The sequence below is a fragment of the Halyomorpha halys genome, unplaced genomic scaffold (genome assembly GCF_000696795.3).
Source record: "Halyomorpha halys isolate HHAL.00 unplaced genomic scaffold, Hhal_1.1 Scaffold214.1, whole genome shotgun sequence".
In the NCBI taxonomy this organism is placed as follows: domain Eukaryota; kingdom Metazoa; phylum Arthropoda; class Insecta; order Hemiptera; family Pentatomidae; genus Halyomorpha; species Halyomorpha halys.
Genome location: NW_027110944.1, coordinates 1,166,112 through 1,184,229, shown reverse-complemented (window position 1 = coordinate 1,184,229; position 18,118 = coordinate 1,166,112). Strand labels below are relative to the sequence as shown.

At 31.5% G+C, this 18,118-nt stretch overlaps 1 protein-coding gene across 2 annotated transcripts in view; it reads right to left on the bottom strand.

The window, feature by feature from the left end:
- The window catches only part of LOC106679674 (kinesin-like protein KIF2A), an 85,054-nt gene that overhangs the window by 51,968 nt on the left and 14,968 nt on the right, over nucleotides 1-18,118 (bottom strand). For both annotated transcript variants that reach the window (XM_014418960.2, XM_014418961.2), the window contains exon 2: nucleotides 159-253. In XM_014418960.2, coding sequence (XP_014274446.1) covers nucleotides 159-253 — 95 coding nt within the window. The remainder of the gene's footprint in view (nucleotides 1-158; nucleotides 254-18,118) is intronic.

Below are 18,118 nucleotides of genomic sequence, written 5' to 3'. Positions count from 1 at the left end.
TGGTAGGTTTCCTGTAGTTTTTATGTTTCTAAAATCAAGTTATCCATGGTTTTATAACATCTACAGAGTTAAATGTTACAGAATTTAATATAAATACTACATAAATTTTAGGAATATTTAAGAAAGGTACTTCATAAAATATTAAAAAATTTAAATACCTCCTTTCCTTTGGTTTCTCCTTTTTCAAACCACTCAACAGTGACACTCCTTGATGCATTATTTACACTGGATACAATTGCAGGGTGAGTTCGGCCTACAAAAAAAAAGAAACAATAAATCAATAACAGAAAATTAATAATTCAAATAAAGGTATTTTTTTATACAGTTAAGATCCATTTTACATAGATATCTGAAGAAAAAAAAATGTTACTGGCTTATAGATCAAATTGAACATTAAAAAAAAATTAGAGACAAACAGTCTTCAAATTTATGAATTATTACATTTCATATATCAAGTACCACCTTCAAACCTGAAGGAATTAAGAATGAAACTGCTTTCATAAGCAAAACGTTTTGAAGATGGTAGTAAAGCCCTCCATAAAAGCTATAATATATAATTAGAAATTTGGGAACCGATTTTCTCTGTATCTTTAATAATTAAAATTAAGGTATAGAGTCAATTATACATTGGGGAATTTAAAGAAAATTGTTAGGGCAATTTTTGAGAAAAATATAAAAATACTGGAAAATTACTGATATAAAGTGGAACTTCCCATAAATTGATTTTAATCTTCAAAATAGTAAATTTAATAAATAAAAAGTAGCATTTATTTATGCATAACCCCCAAAAAGTTTAATGAATAATACAGGTAATAATGAAACATTACTTAACGAAAAATAACTAAATTTCATTAATAACGGAAAATTAGATTAATATAAACTTTCTTTATGTGTTCCATGTGCTTGTTGCATAATAGTCTGTTGAATATAGTAGTTGTATCATCTTAAAAATTAATGACTTGACTACTCCTTTATTTATCATGTTATGTCCTCCCATATGAAACTGTTAATAGACTAAATGCTGATGCCTATGGGTGGTATGTATTTTTCCCTATTTCTTTTCATGACAACAGCAGTTCCTCTAAGCATACATGCTTTCTCACATTGTTATAGCACAACAGGTGTGCTATATAACTTAGCCAAAACATTAGCTGTTATATTAATATATCTCTATATACATATATCACTTCATATTTGAACACATCATTTTTTTTTATTAAAAAATTGTTAGCCAATGCTTAGATCCAAGTCCAAGGTTTTCATAAACACTATAAACAAGATGAAAGTAGTATGTAAGACCTCAAACCAAGAAAGAGTGGCCAGCATCCGAAACTGCTTGTTAAATATAAAAAGAACCAACCAGCCAATTGAAACAATACTTAGTGTCAAATTATACACTTTGGAAATACACTGATTGGATTAGTTTACTTTCAATATGCTTAAAAACATGAGACTAATTTATATATAAAATGAGAAATCACAAAAATGATTCTTGTTTAATCAATAAAATTTTAACTATCTATATTTAAAAAAAGACAAATAACTAATTGCTAAATTACTAACATATTGATAATGCAATTTATTAATAAAATATATTTATTTAAAATTATTAGGTCACAGATAGTATACTCCCAAAAAATTAAGGAAAGATATAAATATATTAGTAACTGTGACTGAGGACAGAATGAAGATGGTAAGAATTATCTGCTCAGAAAAGTAATAGAACAATACAAACAATCAGGCTTAAAAACGATTCCACCCCTGCACCCTCCTAAAAAAAAGTATACAAGTTTACAAAAGAGATAAAGTAAGTAACCCAGTTGGTAATTTAAGCACAGCAGAACAGTTTGTCATGTAGACTTCATACAGAAGACACAACAGCTGAGGGCAATACAAATAAAGTTATTGAATGAAGGTTTTTAATTTGTTAAATTTCTTCCTATTAAGGAGTAATTTACACAAGATGACAACAAAATTGATTTACTAACACTATTCCAAATATTTGAACCTTTGACCGTAGGAATGAAAGACTGCCACTAGATCTAGTGGCTATATCACTATAGCAGTCCTGCTACATTAGTTTATAATTATTGTTACTTCATATTTGGCTTTAGTTAACTATTTCTTTCTTTTATCATATTTGTTTATATTTTAAGTAAAATACACTTGTAGGATGGAAGTGAATAATTACTCAGGAATAACCAGTTTTATTAACCATAGATTTGGAATGCTTTTTTTTATATCTCTCAATACTCCTGTGTTAACACAACTTATGCAAAAGATCCCATAGTTAAATTAAACTTTAATCAAAGGTGAATCACATTAGTGTTTTTAGGAATTGCAATTTGGCCTTTTCTACAATTTGTAGTCATATTTTTATTAAATTCAAGTATAACGATACAGTTTAGTAACTGTAATATATGTGTTGCTTTGTAATATTACTGGGTCAGAATTTATTCAATTTTTATTTGAATTAAGGCATAGTCAAACTTTTATTTATCATAATATATGTATATATATATGTGTATATATATATATATATATATATATATATATATATATTAAAAAATATATTTTCAATGTATACACTGTTGAAAGGTTAGTAACGGCCACTTTGGGAATGTGACTCAGGCTGGTAAATCTGAGAGATTAATATTTCAAAGGAAAATATAAAAAGAAATGTATCATTAAAATCTTTTATGGTGTCCAGCCTGGGCTAATATGTTCGAAAATCCTGTCTTACCTCTGTAACACCTAGCAAAGAAGCGTTAAAGAAACCGTCAACTTTCCTGTTTGATCGTATTTTATCGACTCCCATATAAACTAAAATGCAATGTACCTCAGAGATGGACAACCATTAGCTATTGTTGAAACTAATACCCAAAATTGCCATGGATACCACCCTCGTTCAAGAATGAACCATTGATAAATAAATATAGTTTTCACGACAATTTTAGCTATTAGTTTTAACTATACCTAATTTTTGCGCAACTGTACATACACACAAGCACCCTCACAAGCTCTCATAAACTACCAATTTTATTCTATATTATTCTTATAGAGTTTTATTTTTATTTTAATTATACAATATCTTTTCTAACAAACTATAATTTAAATAATGTAACTTTAGTATTAGATCATTATAATAAGCAAACTACTATATACTACTATAAGTATACGTTGCGTTTTATAAATATTTACAAAAAAATAACTTATATTTATTTCTCATATTCCGATGGGATAAGAATGATGAACTAAGAAGTTCGTTTACTTACATTTGTTTGAATTTTTTTCACTTAATTTCGTAATTATAGCAACTAATTAACAATTTAAAAATGGGATGAGCATAGGAAGAAATAAATACATACTTAAATGTAGTAAAACGACACATAATAAAATTAAACCAGAAATGACTTTTCGGCTTATTACATAAATCTTATATTTTACCTTGCATCATCTTACTAATAAGTCTCAATTATTTTTTCACGATCTATATTATCAAAATGAATCATTCGTTTTTCCGAATCGATAAACGTCCGTTTTGCTAAACAGATAGCACGCGTCAGGAAGAGTCAGATCACGAAAGGTTTCCATCTACCTTATATACAGTTAAAGTTTCGATAAAGTCAGATAATCTGAGAGTTATCTTTAAATATCTGAGCTGATTTACATCGGATAGAAAGAAAAACTGACATAAAAATGCTGATAAACGTTTCTTGTCATTTTAATTAATCGTTTAGCAACCGAAATTGTAGTAAGACTATGAAATAATAGTTACATTTCTTGCAAAGCGTTATTGAATTAGAATCCATCACCTTGGTTCAGACTTTTTTTATTTTTTCTCGCATATTGGAGTAGTGATTGGTATTTGTAATTACCATTAGAAGAAAGTACAGGTTATATATCGCTAGGGCCTTAGTGAGGTGAGGCGTGAGTCAGAGGTCCGGTTTGCCTTGCTCTAACCCACACTCTGTCCCTATATGGCCTCTCTGTCAGCAAACGGTCGTCCCACTCTTAACTTCATCACGGCCCTTCCAAAAGTTACCCGGCCTTCCTTCTCTTTAAAGGGGTAACAACGTGATTCACTCCAGCTGACATCGTACTACGTTTTTCACTCACCAGTTATTTCTTAAGCTGTTCCTGCGAGTTTAAATATTCATAGTGGTTTCCTGATAAGCAGTAAATCCAAATATGATTAATAAAATAGGAAAAAAATCCCTTCAGTATAAAACAAAAGACACTTCGGAAGAATTTTGAATAATTAATATTATGCCTGACAGACTTGTCGTTCAACGGCAAAACTAATTAAATAATATTGGCTGCCTTAACTGGTGAAAGAAGAATACTTTTGACTCGAAAGTATCAGTCGTGGAAAAAAATATTGTATACCGGGTTTATAGAAAAACGGTTGGCCCGAGGTAAAATACTAGAGCATAAAACTGTAGAGCGCAACGTCTTCTAGTCCTCAAGAATTTGCCAATTGTTTGAAACTCTGACGCCGTGTACAAACCTAACACGCACCTCTACACTTTGAGGTTCGCAGATGACCCATATGTTCATACATATTATTTTAAACGGTAATAAAAGTTGAACTAATCGTACGATCTCTTTGATATCAAACAAATGATTCGATATCTTTGATTATTATCATTGTATTTATAAAACTAGCTTGAACTTATTTTTATTACAAAGATAGTAAAATAAATGTTTTCTTACATTATATATTATTGTTTATTGGTTTTTAGCTTTACCTATTTCGAAACACCATAAATCTATAAATAGTAAAGACATCAAAATGTTGTTTACACACTTAGTTTTAATTTTAATTACCTTTTTCAATTATTTGCATAAACACAGAAGTCGTCAGCCCTAAAATGAACACCCTGTATATGCCATACTTTCCATTAATTACTACTTTATTTTAGCCATGACGTGATACTTGTGGCGAAAACTTGAGGTTCACAAATAACATCCTACCTTTTAAAATATCGAAATGCGTTCTTTGGGAATTTTTTTAAACTTTCTAAGGACTATAAATGAGAGTATCGACATATATTATTTGAAAAACTCGAGTTTTCGCCACCCGATAAAAAGCAATAGCGGTTGGTGAAACTATTGAAGAAAACCTACAACTTTTTCCTCAGGAATCTTTTGGTTAAATCATCTGTTTGGCTGTGAAAAGCATTTGAGCCGATTCATATTGGACACCAGAATGTGAACGTATATGTATACGCACAACGACATACAATATTAGGTATATTACATCGTTCTTTAATGGTATCCATAAAACAAAACAAACCTTGAAACACTATTGGGTACGATAATTCACTTCAAAGTTCGTAAAGAGATATAAAGAAACGCAACCTCCTTACTTCTATTTTCCCACTCCAGCTGATTATTACTAAAAGATACTTTTTAAAGCACATATATGTTGCTAATTATACCGGTCACTATAACAGATTACATATGTAATCGAAGAATCAAACTTAGAATCTGAAATACCTCGAACGGTTCTTTTAAATGCAAGCGACTTTAAGTGATAGAATTTCTCAAATCAGTTGTCATGAGGAGTAGATATAGTGTTCATTGCTGGATCATCCACGTAAGTCCAGCCAATTAACTCAATACAGGAGAAAGAAACTTTTCCTGAACGATATTTTATATTTTTGGTTTCTAGATTTTTGTACCTCGTTTCTATATTGTGCTTAAAAAAAACAACAAAAAAAAAACGCAAATTTTTGAGCAGAACAGACCTTCTTGTCCTACACCCAGAGCTTCCTCGACACTCTTCTGTAATATTTGTAAGGCACCAGCTCCCGACGTTTGTTTTTACCATAATTCAATTCTTTGTGACTAACCTGCCATAATCTAACCATTGCAGAAATTGAAAGAAAGCCCTCAATACATGTTGCTCAGCAGTTTCAACTCTGGTTAGGAAGGTTACAATAAGTCTTGTCTTAAAGGATGTTGATGCGTAATCCTTGTATCGCAATGGGTCCGAGGACGTGTTTTAAAGTGTAGAACTATACAGAGCTATGAAAACGTTTTGTCTAGAATGACTTTGTCTACTAGGAACTATTGTCTCCCTATCCGCTGTGCCTACACCCTCACAAATGTTTTTAGGTTAGTGTTTTCGAAAAGGGTTTTTATAAATTTGATTTTGCCCTAATTTTAAAGATAGGAAATAATGTAACACCACTCATGGCGTGCAAAAATGGGTTGTCTTCAGTAAAAGCTTAGATTCCCAGTATTTCAAGGATTATAGGGGGTTGATGGATCTTTGCTTTTACTTAGTTTTACTAAACAAACTTCTGTTTAATTATAAGTACTACTAGATCTAATCTTTTATCACTTCAGTGCCATTATTATTATTTGAAGCAATAATATAAAAATGTTTGACACGCTTTTCTAATGGTAGAAGGTCTTGGAATTCTCACTATTTATTTTTAAATGTGAACATCCTGACCGAGGATATGACGACCAGCAGCCTGAACCATTTGAATGCCAGACTTCAATTTTAATCACTTATAAACATAAAAATATATTAATAATTACATTTTTTCAGTTTTAGTAAATAATTATTTACTAATAATTTACTTTTAAATAAAAAAAAAAAGATGAGTCCCATGGCGAGTCTAAGTTGCTTTAAATTGGTTTCCAAAGATTTAAGGTTTATTCTTGAAAGGGAAAAATTTCACCTCGTAAACTTATAAGGAACATTAGTAGTATTTTTTATATAATATAAAATCCAATTTGAATGACAGACAGACAACTGTCTTGATGCTACACGCAACTGCATTACATGTGAATGTTGAAATATAATTTCAGAACGCGTTCTAAATCAACTCAACGCACTTTCATTATATCGTTAGGCAACACTGATTACTTTCTGTTAGTTTCACATTATAAACCAGGCTACACAAATCTGGAAGAGGGGCTACGAGATTCGCATTCCTTTAAGGTCTATACACGGCTCCATTCCATCCTCTGTATGCATATTATAAACTTATGATACCAAATGGTAGGTTTGCGCTTTAGATTTTTCGGGAAGATAATGATACAACACATTATTATCAAACTTTAACCCAAAACTTTCCTGCGAACAGAAAAAAACTGGCAACGCTTCAGTCAAATGTCTTAAATGACAGTTAAAATTTCCACAAACAATCCCATTAATCAAGAGCAGCCTACAATGGAAAAAATAAATATAGGAAGAATGAATTTTTGTCAAGTAAACGTTAAAAATAGATGAACAGGACTATTGATATTGTAAATAGGGGGTTCACAACTAAGGCTTCAACTGTACAGAAAGATTATTTAACATCTTGAACGATGGCTAAGCGACTTGAACAAGGCGGCGAGTCTTCAGTCACTTAGTCACATTAACTGGAACATAGGGGGGCGATTATGTAACTCGATTCACGTAGCTAAAGCGTTCAGTCAAAAACAGGAAGTACACAGCTATCAATAATACCGGATACTTAATCTGTTTACAAATCATAAAAATACCACACAGTTAACTAAAATAAAATTAGAAGATGCTCAATTAAGAAACAAAAATACAATTTCTAATAATTAATTATATGGAGCATGAGAGGTAAATGTTAGATAATATCCCCGTAGAATTAGTACCACTGCATTAAACCACATTTAAGACATCATATGAATTTTAACATCATAACCTAAACAACTTTTAATCTGATTCTGCACAAACCACCGAAAAGAAGACCTGATTCATGTATTTAAAAAATAAATAACTATTTAATGCTAAAATAGTGGATAATAGATAATCTGGACTATTCTGTAATCAGCTTCTTGAGTTTAAAATAATTATATTTTATATAATATTGATATTTAATAAAATATAATATAATTTATATATTATACTAACGAAATTCAAGCTTAAAATTGAGTAAACTGCAAGAATCAAACTGATGTAATATTTAACAATAAACATTTCAAAACTAAATTAATATTTATATAAAAAAAAATTGAACAATATTTCATTGTTATGTTAAAAATATTATTGAGCCCCTTCAGTATATATTATTAAAAGTAATTCACAGAAATTGAAACAATATATCTTACTTTTATTACCAATGAATATTAACTCACCATTTAAGTAAAATAATAGTCAGGGGAAGTTTTATATTTAATGTATTTCATAGTTTAATTAATTTTAAAAAAATAAAATAAATTTATCTAGAAACGTTTTAATATTATAAATCTTCAACACACTACGCCAGTAGGTTCTTTTCAATAACTTAAATCACTGCTTTAAGTTTAATTCTAACTTTCCAGTAAAATTTCAATTTTCATAGGAAATAAATATTAGCACTATTTTTTTAATTTGTGATAAATTTTTTACTAAATTTAAAATATGACCTTGGAAAAGATAAAAAAAACATCCACATAGAAGAAGAAAGTGGATGTGAGAGGTAGGCCTGAAAAATAATTAGAAAAAAAATCTAGTAGCTATTAATATAGACTAATACTAAAAAAAAATAAAATAGTACTAGAATTTTCAAAAACAATTAATTACTGTAACACTATTATCATGTTTGTTATTACTAATAAAGAAGAAAACTTTTCCTTTATACCTTTTGCTGACTCCATATAGTTGTAATTATTTCGAAGTAGTGGGGGGTGTATTGAACTGGGAACCAGATCAAAAGATTTCCCATCGAAACCCCTTATAACTGTAATTTTCCTCCGTTCGAGAAATCATAATATCAACATTAAAATACCTTATTTTAAAATAATTGAAGGAAGTTATTGGACTTACAACAAAGCCTACCAAAACACGAAGAGCTTTCCACAATCGACGTCACTTTAGCTTGGATGGAAGGACAAAAGAGTTTTATAAGTTACTTCCTCCCTTTAAATCAAAAACATGAAGTTGAAGCTAAAGGGCATAAAGAAATTCAAAATAACTCATACTTTGGAGATATATTATTAACACGAATCAGCAAAGTATAAACTGATAATAAATGTTCACTATGTTTTATATGAGTAGTTATTATTATAGTACAATAATATAATTTCTAATAAAGTTATTACATACCATTTTTTTTTTGCCTTCACTATAGCATAGGAGGTTTAAATTTGCCTTAACTAGAAACCTCATCTTACCCACATTAAAAAAAACAATTACTATTTTTGACTCCAATCACTTGATGGAGTGGATATATATATGTTATGTTTCTAGCCACCACCATAATATTGATTACCATATCTTTAATATTATTTTAACCAAAGAACACATCATTGAGGATATTTACCAACCAGTAACCATTGTGTTGTAATATTATTGGATGTATAGATGGATAACCGATCGGACGTGCGATAGTTACAATTTCGATACCTTATCACAGGATTTAATTTAGTATCCTGTTATAAACGTTTTATTGCATCGAAAGTGCAAATTAAATATTAATTTATTTATAATTTTATTACTACTTTGGGACTGGTTTTATTGTTTAAATAAAACAAATTATATCCATGTAAGTCTCAAACACTCTTTATTAATTTTTTAAATGTACGTTTCGGCTAATCTGGCCATCCTCGAAGACATTTTAACTATAAATGTACATCCCACGTCTGTCTATTAAAATAGTTTGCAGGGTATTCTGCCCAGGTCTAATGATTTTAGTCAAATTTAACTATTTGTACTTAACGTAATGAAAAAATAGGCTAATTAGACTAAAATTACCAGATCTAGACAGAATAGTCAGCAAAAAAATTTTAATAGTTGGATGTGAGGTGTAAATTTATAGTTATGACAGTCCTTGAGGATGCCTTCTCCACGCCTGCATGTCTTGTTTCACTCCAGTTTGATGTATGCAACTCTTTTGCTTCTTTGTTGATTCTGTCTATCTAGTTTTCGGCCTCCCAAGTGGTCTAATGCTAACTATAGAGGCATTCAGTGTTGTGTAGAGGCGTCCTGGCGGATTGCTTCGAGCCACACGTCCACATCTTAACCACTTTGCCTTCAAATCATGAGATTTTCACTGACCAGTCTCTCGCAAGCAGTTTTTTCTTCAGTTTGTTCTTCTCCTTCAGGTATTAAGGCTCTGGTCCCGGATCGCTCTTGCAATTGAACGGAAGACTTCATTTAAATTTCTTGATTCTGCTTTCTAGGAAGCTTGTTCTTCAGTTCTGGTACCGGAGCGCAGGTCTCTCAGCCGTATATCAGAGCTGGCTTAATCATGGCATGGTACCAATCCGAAACATCTGTAAGCAAACAAAACATGAATTCAGCTAAGAAAAAAATATTTAATTTTGTATATAACTTTTTTCTACCGAAGTAGAGGATTTAAGTAGCTTTAAACCTTCCCATGAAGGCACGGGACATTTTGAAAAAAACAACAATATGTAAATGGGTTCAGTATTTCAAGTTTATTGTGGATATAAGTAGAGAAGTTTAAGCATCTGGGGTCTACAATTAAAAAAAAAATAAAATAAATTTAATAGGAAATAAATGGTTAAAAGCAGGAAAAGGTTGTAATTTCTTTTTCGTAAAAAATCAATCAATTAGAGCGAACCGTCCACTAACTAAAAAGTGAGGGTTATTATATTTCCTAATGTACTTCATATCCTCTTAAGCACTTCATTGCCGTGCAGAGGAGCTTTCCACAGACGGCGGATGTGGGAATAGTTGATACCACTTCGTTAGAAGTTCATCCCGGTAAAAGGCACTTTCGCTGGTACTCATCGTAGCGGCAGGAAGTGACTGCTAACCGTTAGTGCTTGTATTTCTTTGAAACTGCTCACTGAGGTAACTCTTTCGCGTCTAACCTATTCTAGTTTAAAACTCAGTTTTATAAATTACAATGTGGATTTAAATTTGATGGCTTTTACAGATATCACAAGGGCAGGAATGGACACGTTGCCGAGTTGCGATATTATCTAATCGATACACGCCATTTAACCTGGTATTATAAGTTCAATAATAAGGCCGGGCATGTATGTAAAATGTTAACCGATAATTTGTATAAGAATATTGCTATAGTTTAATTAGGAAATAACATGTATGTTGATCAATAGACTACATAACGTGGCCACCACATATAATAATTAACGTGAAAGTTTATATTTTTCGAATGTATTTTTTAATTAATGTACTAGAAGCATTATTTTTTTTTTTTCAAAATAAAATCCTATAAGCACAAATCAAGAGCTCATGGAAGTATAAAGGCACGGAGATTTTTCAATAATTTTTTTTTTTCTCAAAAAACGAAAAAAAGTAGCAAGGAGGCCAATAATATCAAAACTCTTCAGAAAAGTTAGTTTCCACGATCACTTTTGACTATCAAACAGTCAGTAGCATGCGTAGTACAGGTTATGGAAATGTAAAAACCATACTGTACATGACAGTCATGACTTTGGAACAAGCTTAATGTAAACCGAGAATAATATCGGACTACCAACCGACAGACTGCTTTCAGGAGCGGTCGAGGCCGGACAGTCTGGAGATGACGTCATACCTAGACTGCCGGGCAATACCAACAAAATAGGACCCATTCATTTCCATTTAAAGCATTAGTAAACAACTACCAGAAGCTGCCTACCAGTATGATGGGGGGTACCAGCGAAAGTCTTCCTTGGGCCTACGAATTTTTCTTCCTTCCTTGTTGAAGGTTCTGAAATAGGTTTGAAAATTTGATCCCCCCCCCCCTCCCTCCACTATAATAGTACCCTGCAGATAACCCCCGTATGTCAGGAATGACGAGAAAGGTGGTTATAAACAAAAACAAAAAAAAATTCTTTCCGCATTAAAAGACATACACTATCATTTTATTAAACCTCGAAAACGGTGGCCATATTTCAGGAGCGTTGATTTAAAATCAAGCAAAGATTGGAAAGGAAGAAGTACATTATTCAGCGGTAATAGAAAAGTTAGCACAAATATACGAGTAATAATAATAATGGGATCCAGCTAATAAACTTTGCAACCTCGAAAAATCTAATATTCAATATTACTAACATTTAAACCAAGTGCGTGGAACAGAGGAACAAAGAGAACTTGGCACGAGCCCTGAGACTAAGAGGGTGAAGATTCTACTAGTTCAATTTTTTTTTGCTCGAAATATCTCCGATTACTGGAAAGGTACTAGGAATACCAACAATTATGTAATAAACAGAGAAAAGAAAAGAAAAATTAGAGATTTTAAAGTAATCACATGCATTATGTTATTATGTGAGAAAATGTCTTGGAAATAAAAGTGCGTCGCATCATAAGGCAAGCATTAGAAATTACGAAAACAAAATTTTCTAAATTTTTACATACTTACATTAAAAACTGGTGAAGTTAATTCTCAATCGGATTTATTCTCATTTTCCAGAATAAAACCTTGTTCATCAGTTTTGCTACCATAGTGATTACTGAAATGTCATTTGAATAAGTACCTGTCAACAATTTTTTAATTTCTTTCAGTCTCTCAAGAAAAACAATTTTTTGATCCTTACCATATCTAAATATTGAATTCACCATCACCAACGTAATCATTTTCTATAATGTATTACCAATTGAAAACGTAAAAAGAAAGTTGTAATTCGTAGAGTGATTTCGGAATGGATAAGTAATTCTGGTTTGCTTTTCCTTAAATTTGGAGATGATTAATTAAATTATTCATTAAATTTGCTGTTTGTTTAAAATAAACCTGTTATCGTGTTCATATGTTCCTTAAATGATTCTCATTTTTTTTTATTTTCGTTTTGTTTATATATTTTATTTAGATGGTTTGTTATATTATACCTACTTGAAAGTTGATTAATTAAAACAGTGTAGAAATTGCATTTTATATTTATAACCTGTAAATTATAGTTTATTATAAATGTATTTACGAGTGATTCTCTAGTATCTACTCAAAAATCATAATTTTTTTTTTAAATAATTTATATATTGTTATTTACAACTGTATAAAAATATATACAACAAGTAAATTTGGTGTAGATGACATAGTGACATGTTAAACATGTGGAGAATCTACCCATTGATAGAACTCCAATAACATTTCTAGAGGAGAAGAACTCGAGGTCATCTTCTTTTCAGACGGCTAGGATTATTAGGTAATGAAGGAGAAGCCAGGTTAGAAACAAGTGGATTTGGGATGTTGAGAAGTTTATCATGGAAGGAATGGTATCTAGTTCTGGCCAAATCGGCAACATAGAGGACATTGAGGTACTGATGGATGAATTGATTTGTGACAAAGTAAGGAACATTAAAGATTTTGGACTGTAAGGATTGGATTCGGGAGGAATATGATGGTTTAGTGGAGCCCCAGAGCTCAACTCCGTATGTCCAGATGGGCCTTATAATAGTCATGTAGATCAGTCCTTTGTAGTGGATTGGCAATTTAGACCGTTAGTCTAGTAAATGTTGTAATAGTCGGAATCGACGAGCAATTCTTGTCTTTTTAGTCTTGTATGAGGATTCCATGTCAGTCGTTTGTCCAGATGTAGTCCTAAGTAACGGATCTGTTCGACAGGAATAAGTGGGGTATTATTAAAGGATACTGGTGGGATTTATTGGAATTAATTTTAATCCTCCAGTTTTGGCACCATTCTTCAAGGGTGGTGATGTGGGATTGGAGGGTTTGGGATACAATGTAAGGATCATTGTTCACTGACAATAGACATGTGTCATCGGCTTACATGGTGAGGATAGTGTTAGGATGGATTGGGATGTCATCTGTGAAAACTGTATAAAGGATAGGACCAAGGATACTACCCTGAGGTACACCAGCAGACGAAATAGGGATGAATAAGCGCTGAAAAATTGTTGATTATGTAGACCTCCCTACCCTTCCAACAGGGCGAGGGGTCTCCATTTAAGATTTCGCCCACCTCCTCAGTTCTTATTACTACGTCACTAGTTTCAACATAATGACATTTTTTATTATAGGTGGACATCTATGATAAACCATCAATAAAAGAATCCAGTAAGGAAGAAGTCAAAATCGCAATAGTGGAATTCATAAAAAGCAGCAGGAACCATCAGTATCCCCAGTGAATACGTAATCAAGGCATGGGAGGAAGCTGGAGTTGTTTAAAGACAATTTATAGTAAAAAGGGCACGAGAAAACAAAAAATATGATTAGAAAGAATCAGGTTCCGACTCACAATTGAGAAGATTTGATACTTGTTAACTACAGTATCGCTACTCTAGAATAATAATGTATTTAATATTAAAACATATTTTCATTGTTTTTTTATTGACTATTGATGTTCATTTTAAAAAGTAACCTCACAATAAAAAACATTTTCCGCGTGATTAATTAAGAAAACGGCAATTGCGTCATAATTATACTTTGTTGATCCAATGATATTAGCGAATACGCAAACAATTGGAATTTCCTAGCATCTTATTTACCAGAATTCGTGTAGCACACTCAACTTAAAGAAATAGATAAGTTTTTTCAAATTTTAGTAGATAAAAAAAATTTTAGGTTAGAAATGCATAAATAGATAGTAGTTCTATTAGCATCAATCAACTTCTATCTACTTAATTAATTGTTATATATAGGTCTAAGCAAATTTATTATTTGTTTTTTTTTATTTTTATGGTCGCTGAAGGAAGATTATTATCGCGTTTTATTTTTCAGCCCTGATGAAGGCCTGAAATTCACGTCAAAATGTCAGGAAAAATAAAAAAAGTCTTGTTTATTGATATATTATTACTGACAGCCCACCCCACCTCCCTACCACCTTCCCATATTAATCTATGGTCTAATATTAACACACCATTAAAAATTAGTTTTGTTTACATAAACGTGTTTTTAAAATTTTATTTTACATTATTTAATTCATAAGATATGGCGATACTATAATTAACAAGTACCGAAGTTTTACTTCTACCAACATGTCATAAAATATAATCATAGCTAGCCGAATTAGGGACTAGAGAGAGAAGATTATCGGAGACCATCAATGTGGTTATAGACGTAAACATTTGACAATTGATCAAATATTTTCCTTACGTCATATATTGGAGAAAAATTAGAATGCAACGGTGCAATTTATTAATTCCACGTAGATTTTAAAAGGGAATCTACTAAACGCCAGACAATTATTATTCCGAACGAACAGGAAATACCGAAGAAGCCGATTAATTGAGTAACTCCACAACAAGCAATTGAGTGAGAATAACTTCATTGTCTTAGGAATTTCAGGCTGAAAAGAAGATGATTCTCTTAGTTTTACCATATGCCAATAACAAAGTAAGTCGTATAGAGTCTCGAAATAAATGCGAAAAAAAAAATTTATCAACAGAAGCGGCGATATTTGCTGGGATACCGATGTACAAGTAGCAAGGAACATTACAGTATTTGGGGTTCACAATAGAAAAAAAAATAAATTCAAAAGGAAATAAAGGCGAGGTCGAAGACGGGTAATCTTTTTTTATTTCGTAGTAGTAAAACTAATTACTGGAAGATTATTGATTGACCGTGTGTATAGATGAATGGAATATGGTCCGGGTGCGGTAAAAAAAAACTCAAATAGTAGATAATTATACTATTTGAGTTTTTTTGACCGCACCCGGACCATATTCCATTCATATAACTAATTACACACCTCTTTTCCAGTTCCAAAATAATTGTGTTCTTGTCCTTGTTTAAACTTACCCTTTTTTCTTAGCACCATTTTTATAACAGTTTATAGAAGGCCTTTTTTTAATAATCTTTTATGAGAACTTTTTGGCAAGGATTTTACAATAAAACTTTTATTTATATCTATGATTCTTAATTTGTGTATCTGTGTACACTAGTCAGGTTTACTCTAACTCTAATTAAAAGATTTTATTTACTTTTCATTAGTGGAGTTTCCAGGGTTTTTTCCGCCGAAGATCCTCCTCAAGCTGTGTCGCAGAAGTATTTGGAAACTCTTTTGCAAGAACTTATACACAAAATCTAAATATTTTATTAAAAGATTCTTTTGATAAAAGTTCATGATGAAATTTGATGTGAGAACCTAATTGTAAAAGTTCGTGTAAAACAGATAAATTGAAAATCTTCGGAAAAGTTTCGCAATTTTCCGCATCTCTTTCAAACCCTGATAAAACATCCTAATATTCTTTACGAATACGAAACCTGGGACTTGTAATCAGGGAAGAACAAGGCCTCAAAGTATCTGAATGTAAACGCTTGCGTACAATATTTGAAGCGAAGAAGAATGAAATAACAGGACTAATTGCGTGAAATGCACCCGACTGGAATAATTGAGATGATAGCATGAAACGAAACGAATCCCTAACATATTGAAAACCACGGAACTGATAGCTAGTGCATAGGAGTAGGTGGGAGGATTATATTAAACCAAATCTGACTAGGACGGAGGAGAAAATTCCTTCCACTGGCAATGAAGTATCGGGTTCACAAAATCTTTATTAATTTAATGTTCTTTACAGGTAAAGACACAAACTGTAAAACTAAAGAATACAAAAAAAAAAAAGAAGAAGGTAAAATCGCAAAACTAAAAAATAATCCAATAAGTACAAAAAAAATTACTAAGAAGAAAATAAATAGACCACTAAATAAATTCATGTAGTATTTCAAATTTTGTAAGCCTGGAAGTTCCATTGCCGTGATTATATAGGATTTTCGGGTAAAGTGAAACGCGGATTTTGATAAATAAAATGCATCTATTTGTGGAATGGGTTAGGGGCTAGTTTATTCAGACGACTGCGAGTCCCAAATCAATAATACGGCTTCAATAAATCATAAGATGGACGGAAACACTTGTTGATACAAGAGTTTTACCCGTGAACGGTAACACAAACTTTATTTTGAAAAACAACTAATAACCTAAAACTGTATGCAATAAAAATAAAAAAGTTTAAAAAACGAATAAAACCCCACTAATATTTATGAATTCCACCTCCAACCCTTTAGAACACGATCCTCATAGTTCGGACTTGTCCCCTCTGACTACTTTCTGTATGCGCACCTAGAAAGAACTGCATAGAAGAGTACGATTCGAAAACAATGAAGATGTCTAATGCCTTAATAAAACTATAAAATACTACTTCAAGTATCGCATGTATCCGATTTTGTTCTGTTGCAACGATGGATCAAAGTGATATCGAGTTTATCTTTACGCTTGACGAATCCCTGTAGCCTTCCATGATCTTCCTAATTCCGACTTTAATGCTAACCAGGTCATTGAATAATATCAGGTCATACATTCCGAATGTATCCAGCAGCAATTTTAAGGAACATTATTTTACAAATCGTGAGAAAAATCCGCCATATCATTGTTCTCTAATAGATACCAAAAATTTCGGAGGAACTTTTTCATTGCACACTTTATAATTTCCTCTTTCATGCTCTCTTAAATTTCTCAAAAATTGCTAGTCATTTATACGGGTAATACAGGCAGACGGTGCTTGAAACCAGATGTTAACGTAAACTTTTACAAACAAATAGCAAATGTAATAAATTCCCGTTTCTTCTTGTTAAGATAGCTTGAACCGTTTTTTGAATAAATATTTCTAGTTGAGTAAATTTTTTTTACCATGGATGGAATCCCCTAAAACTTTCTAAGGCACAACAACATCAATGTTAGCTCTACAAATTCCTTTTCTAATTTTTCTAAAATATTTTCTCGTAATTAATACTCTTCGGGTGGTTCTTTTTGCAAAGTAAGTGATTTTAGATGCAGTGGTGGGCGCATTATTTTACATCTACATGTGGCTCTTCATAAAATATAAAAATCATGATTATGTCCTCACATGTCCTCGTGTGTGGTTACACGGCTCTGCCGTGTGGTTCTTAAAATTACATTAAAAAATTACCCGGAGCACCTAATTTTGTTATCCAAAATGAAAAAAAAAAAAAAAAATAGATTTTTAAATGTTATAACTGTTGTTACGGAACTTTAAAATTTAAAAATAGTGTATATTAATTGTATATAATTAATTGTATATAATCACTAAATTGGGTCAGTACATTATCTTCCATTTTCATTTTATTTATTTATTACTTATAGGTCTGGGACACCCATACCCAGCGTTCATGTTTGGAGAGTTGTGCTGCAGCATGACTGTGTAACAACAGCCTGAAGATGGGGGAAATCTCCCGAAACGTTGCTGTATGATATGAAATAAACTATTATAGTT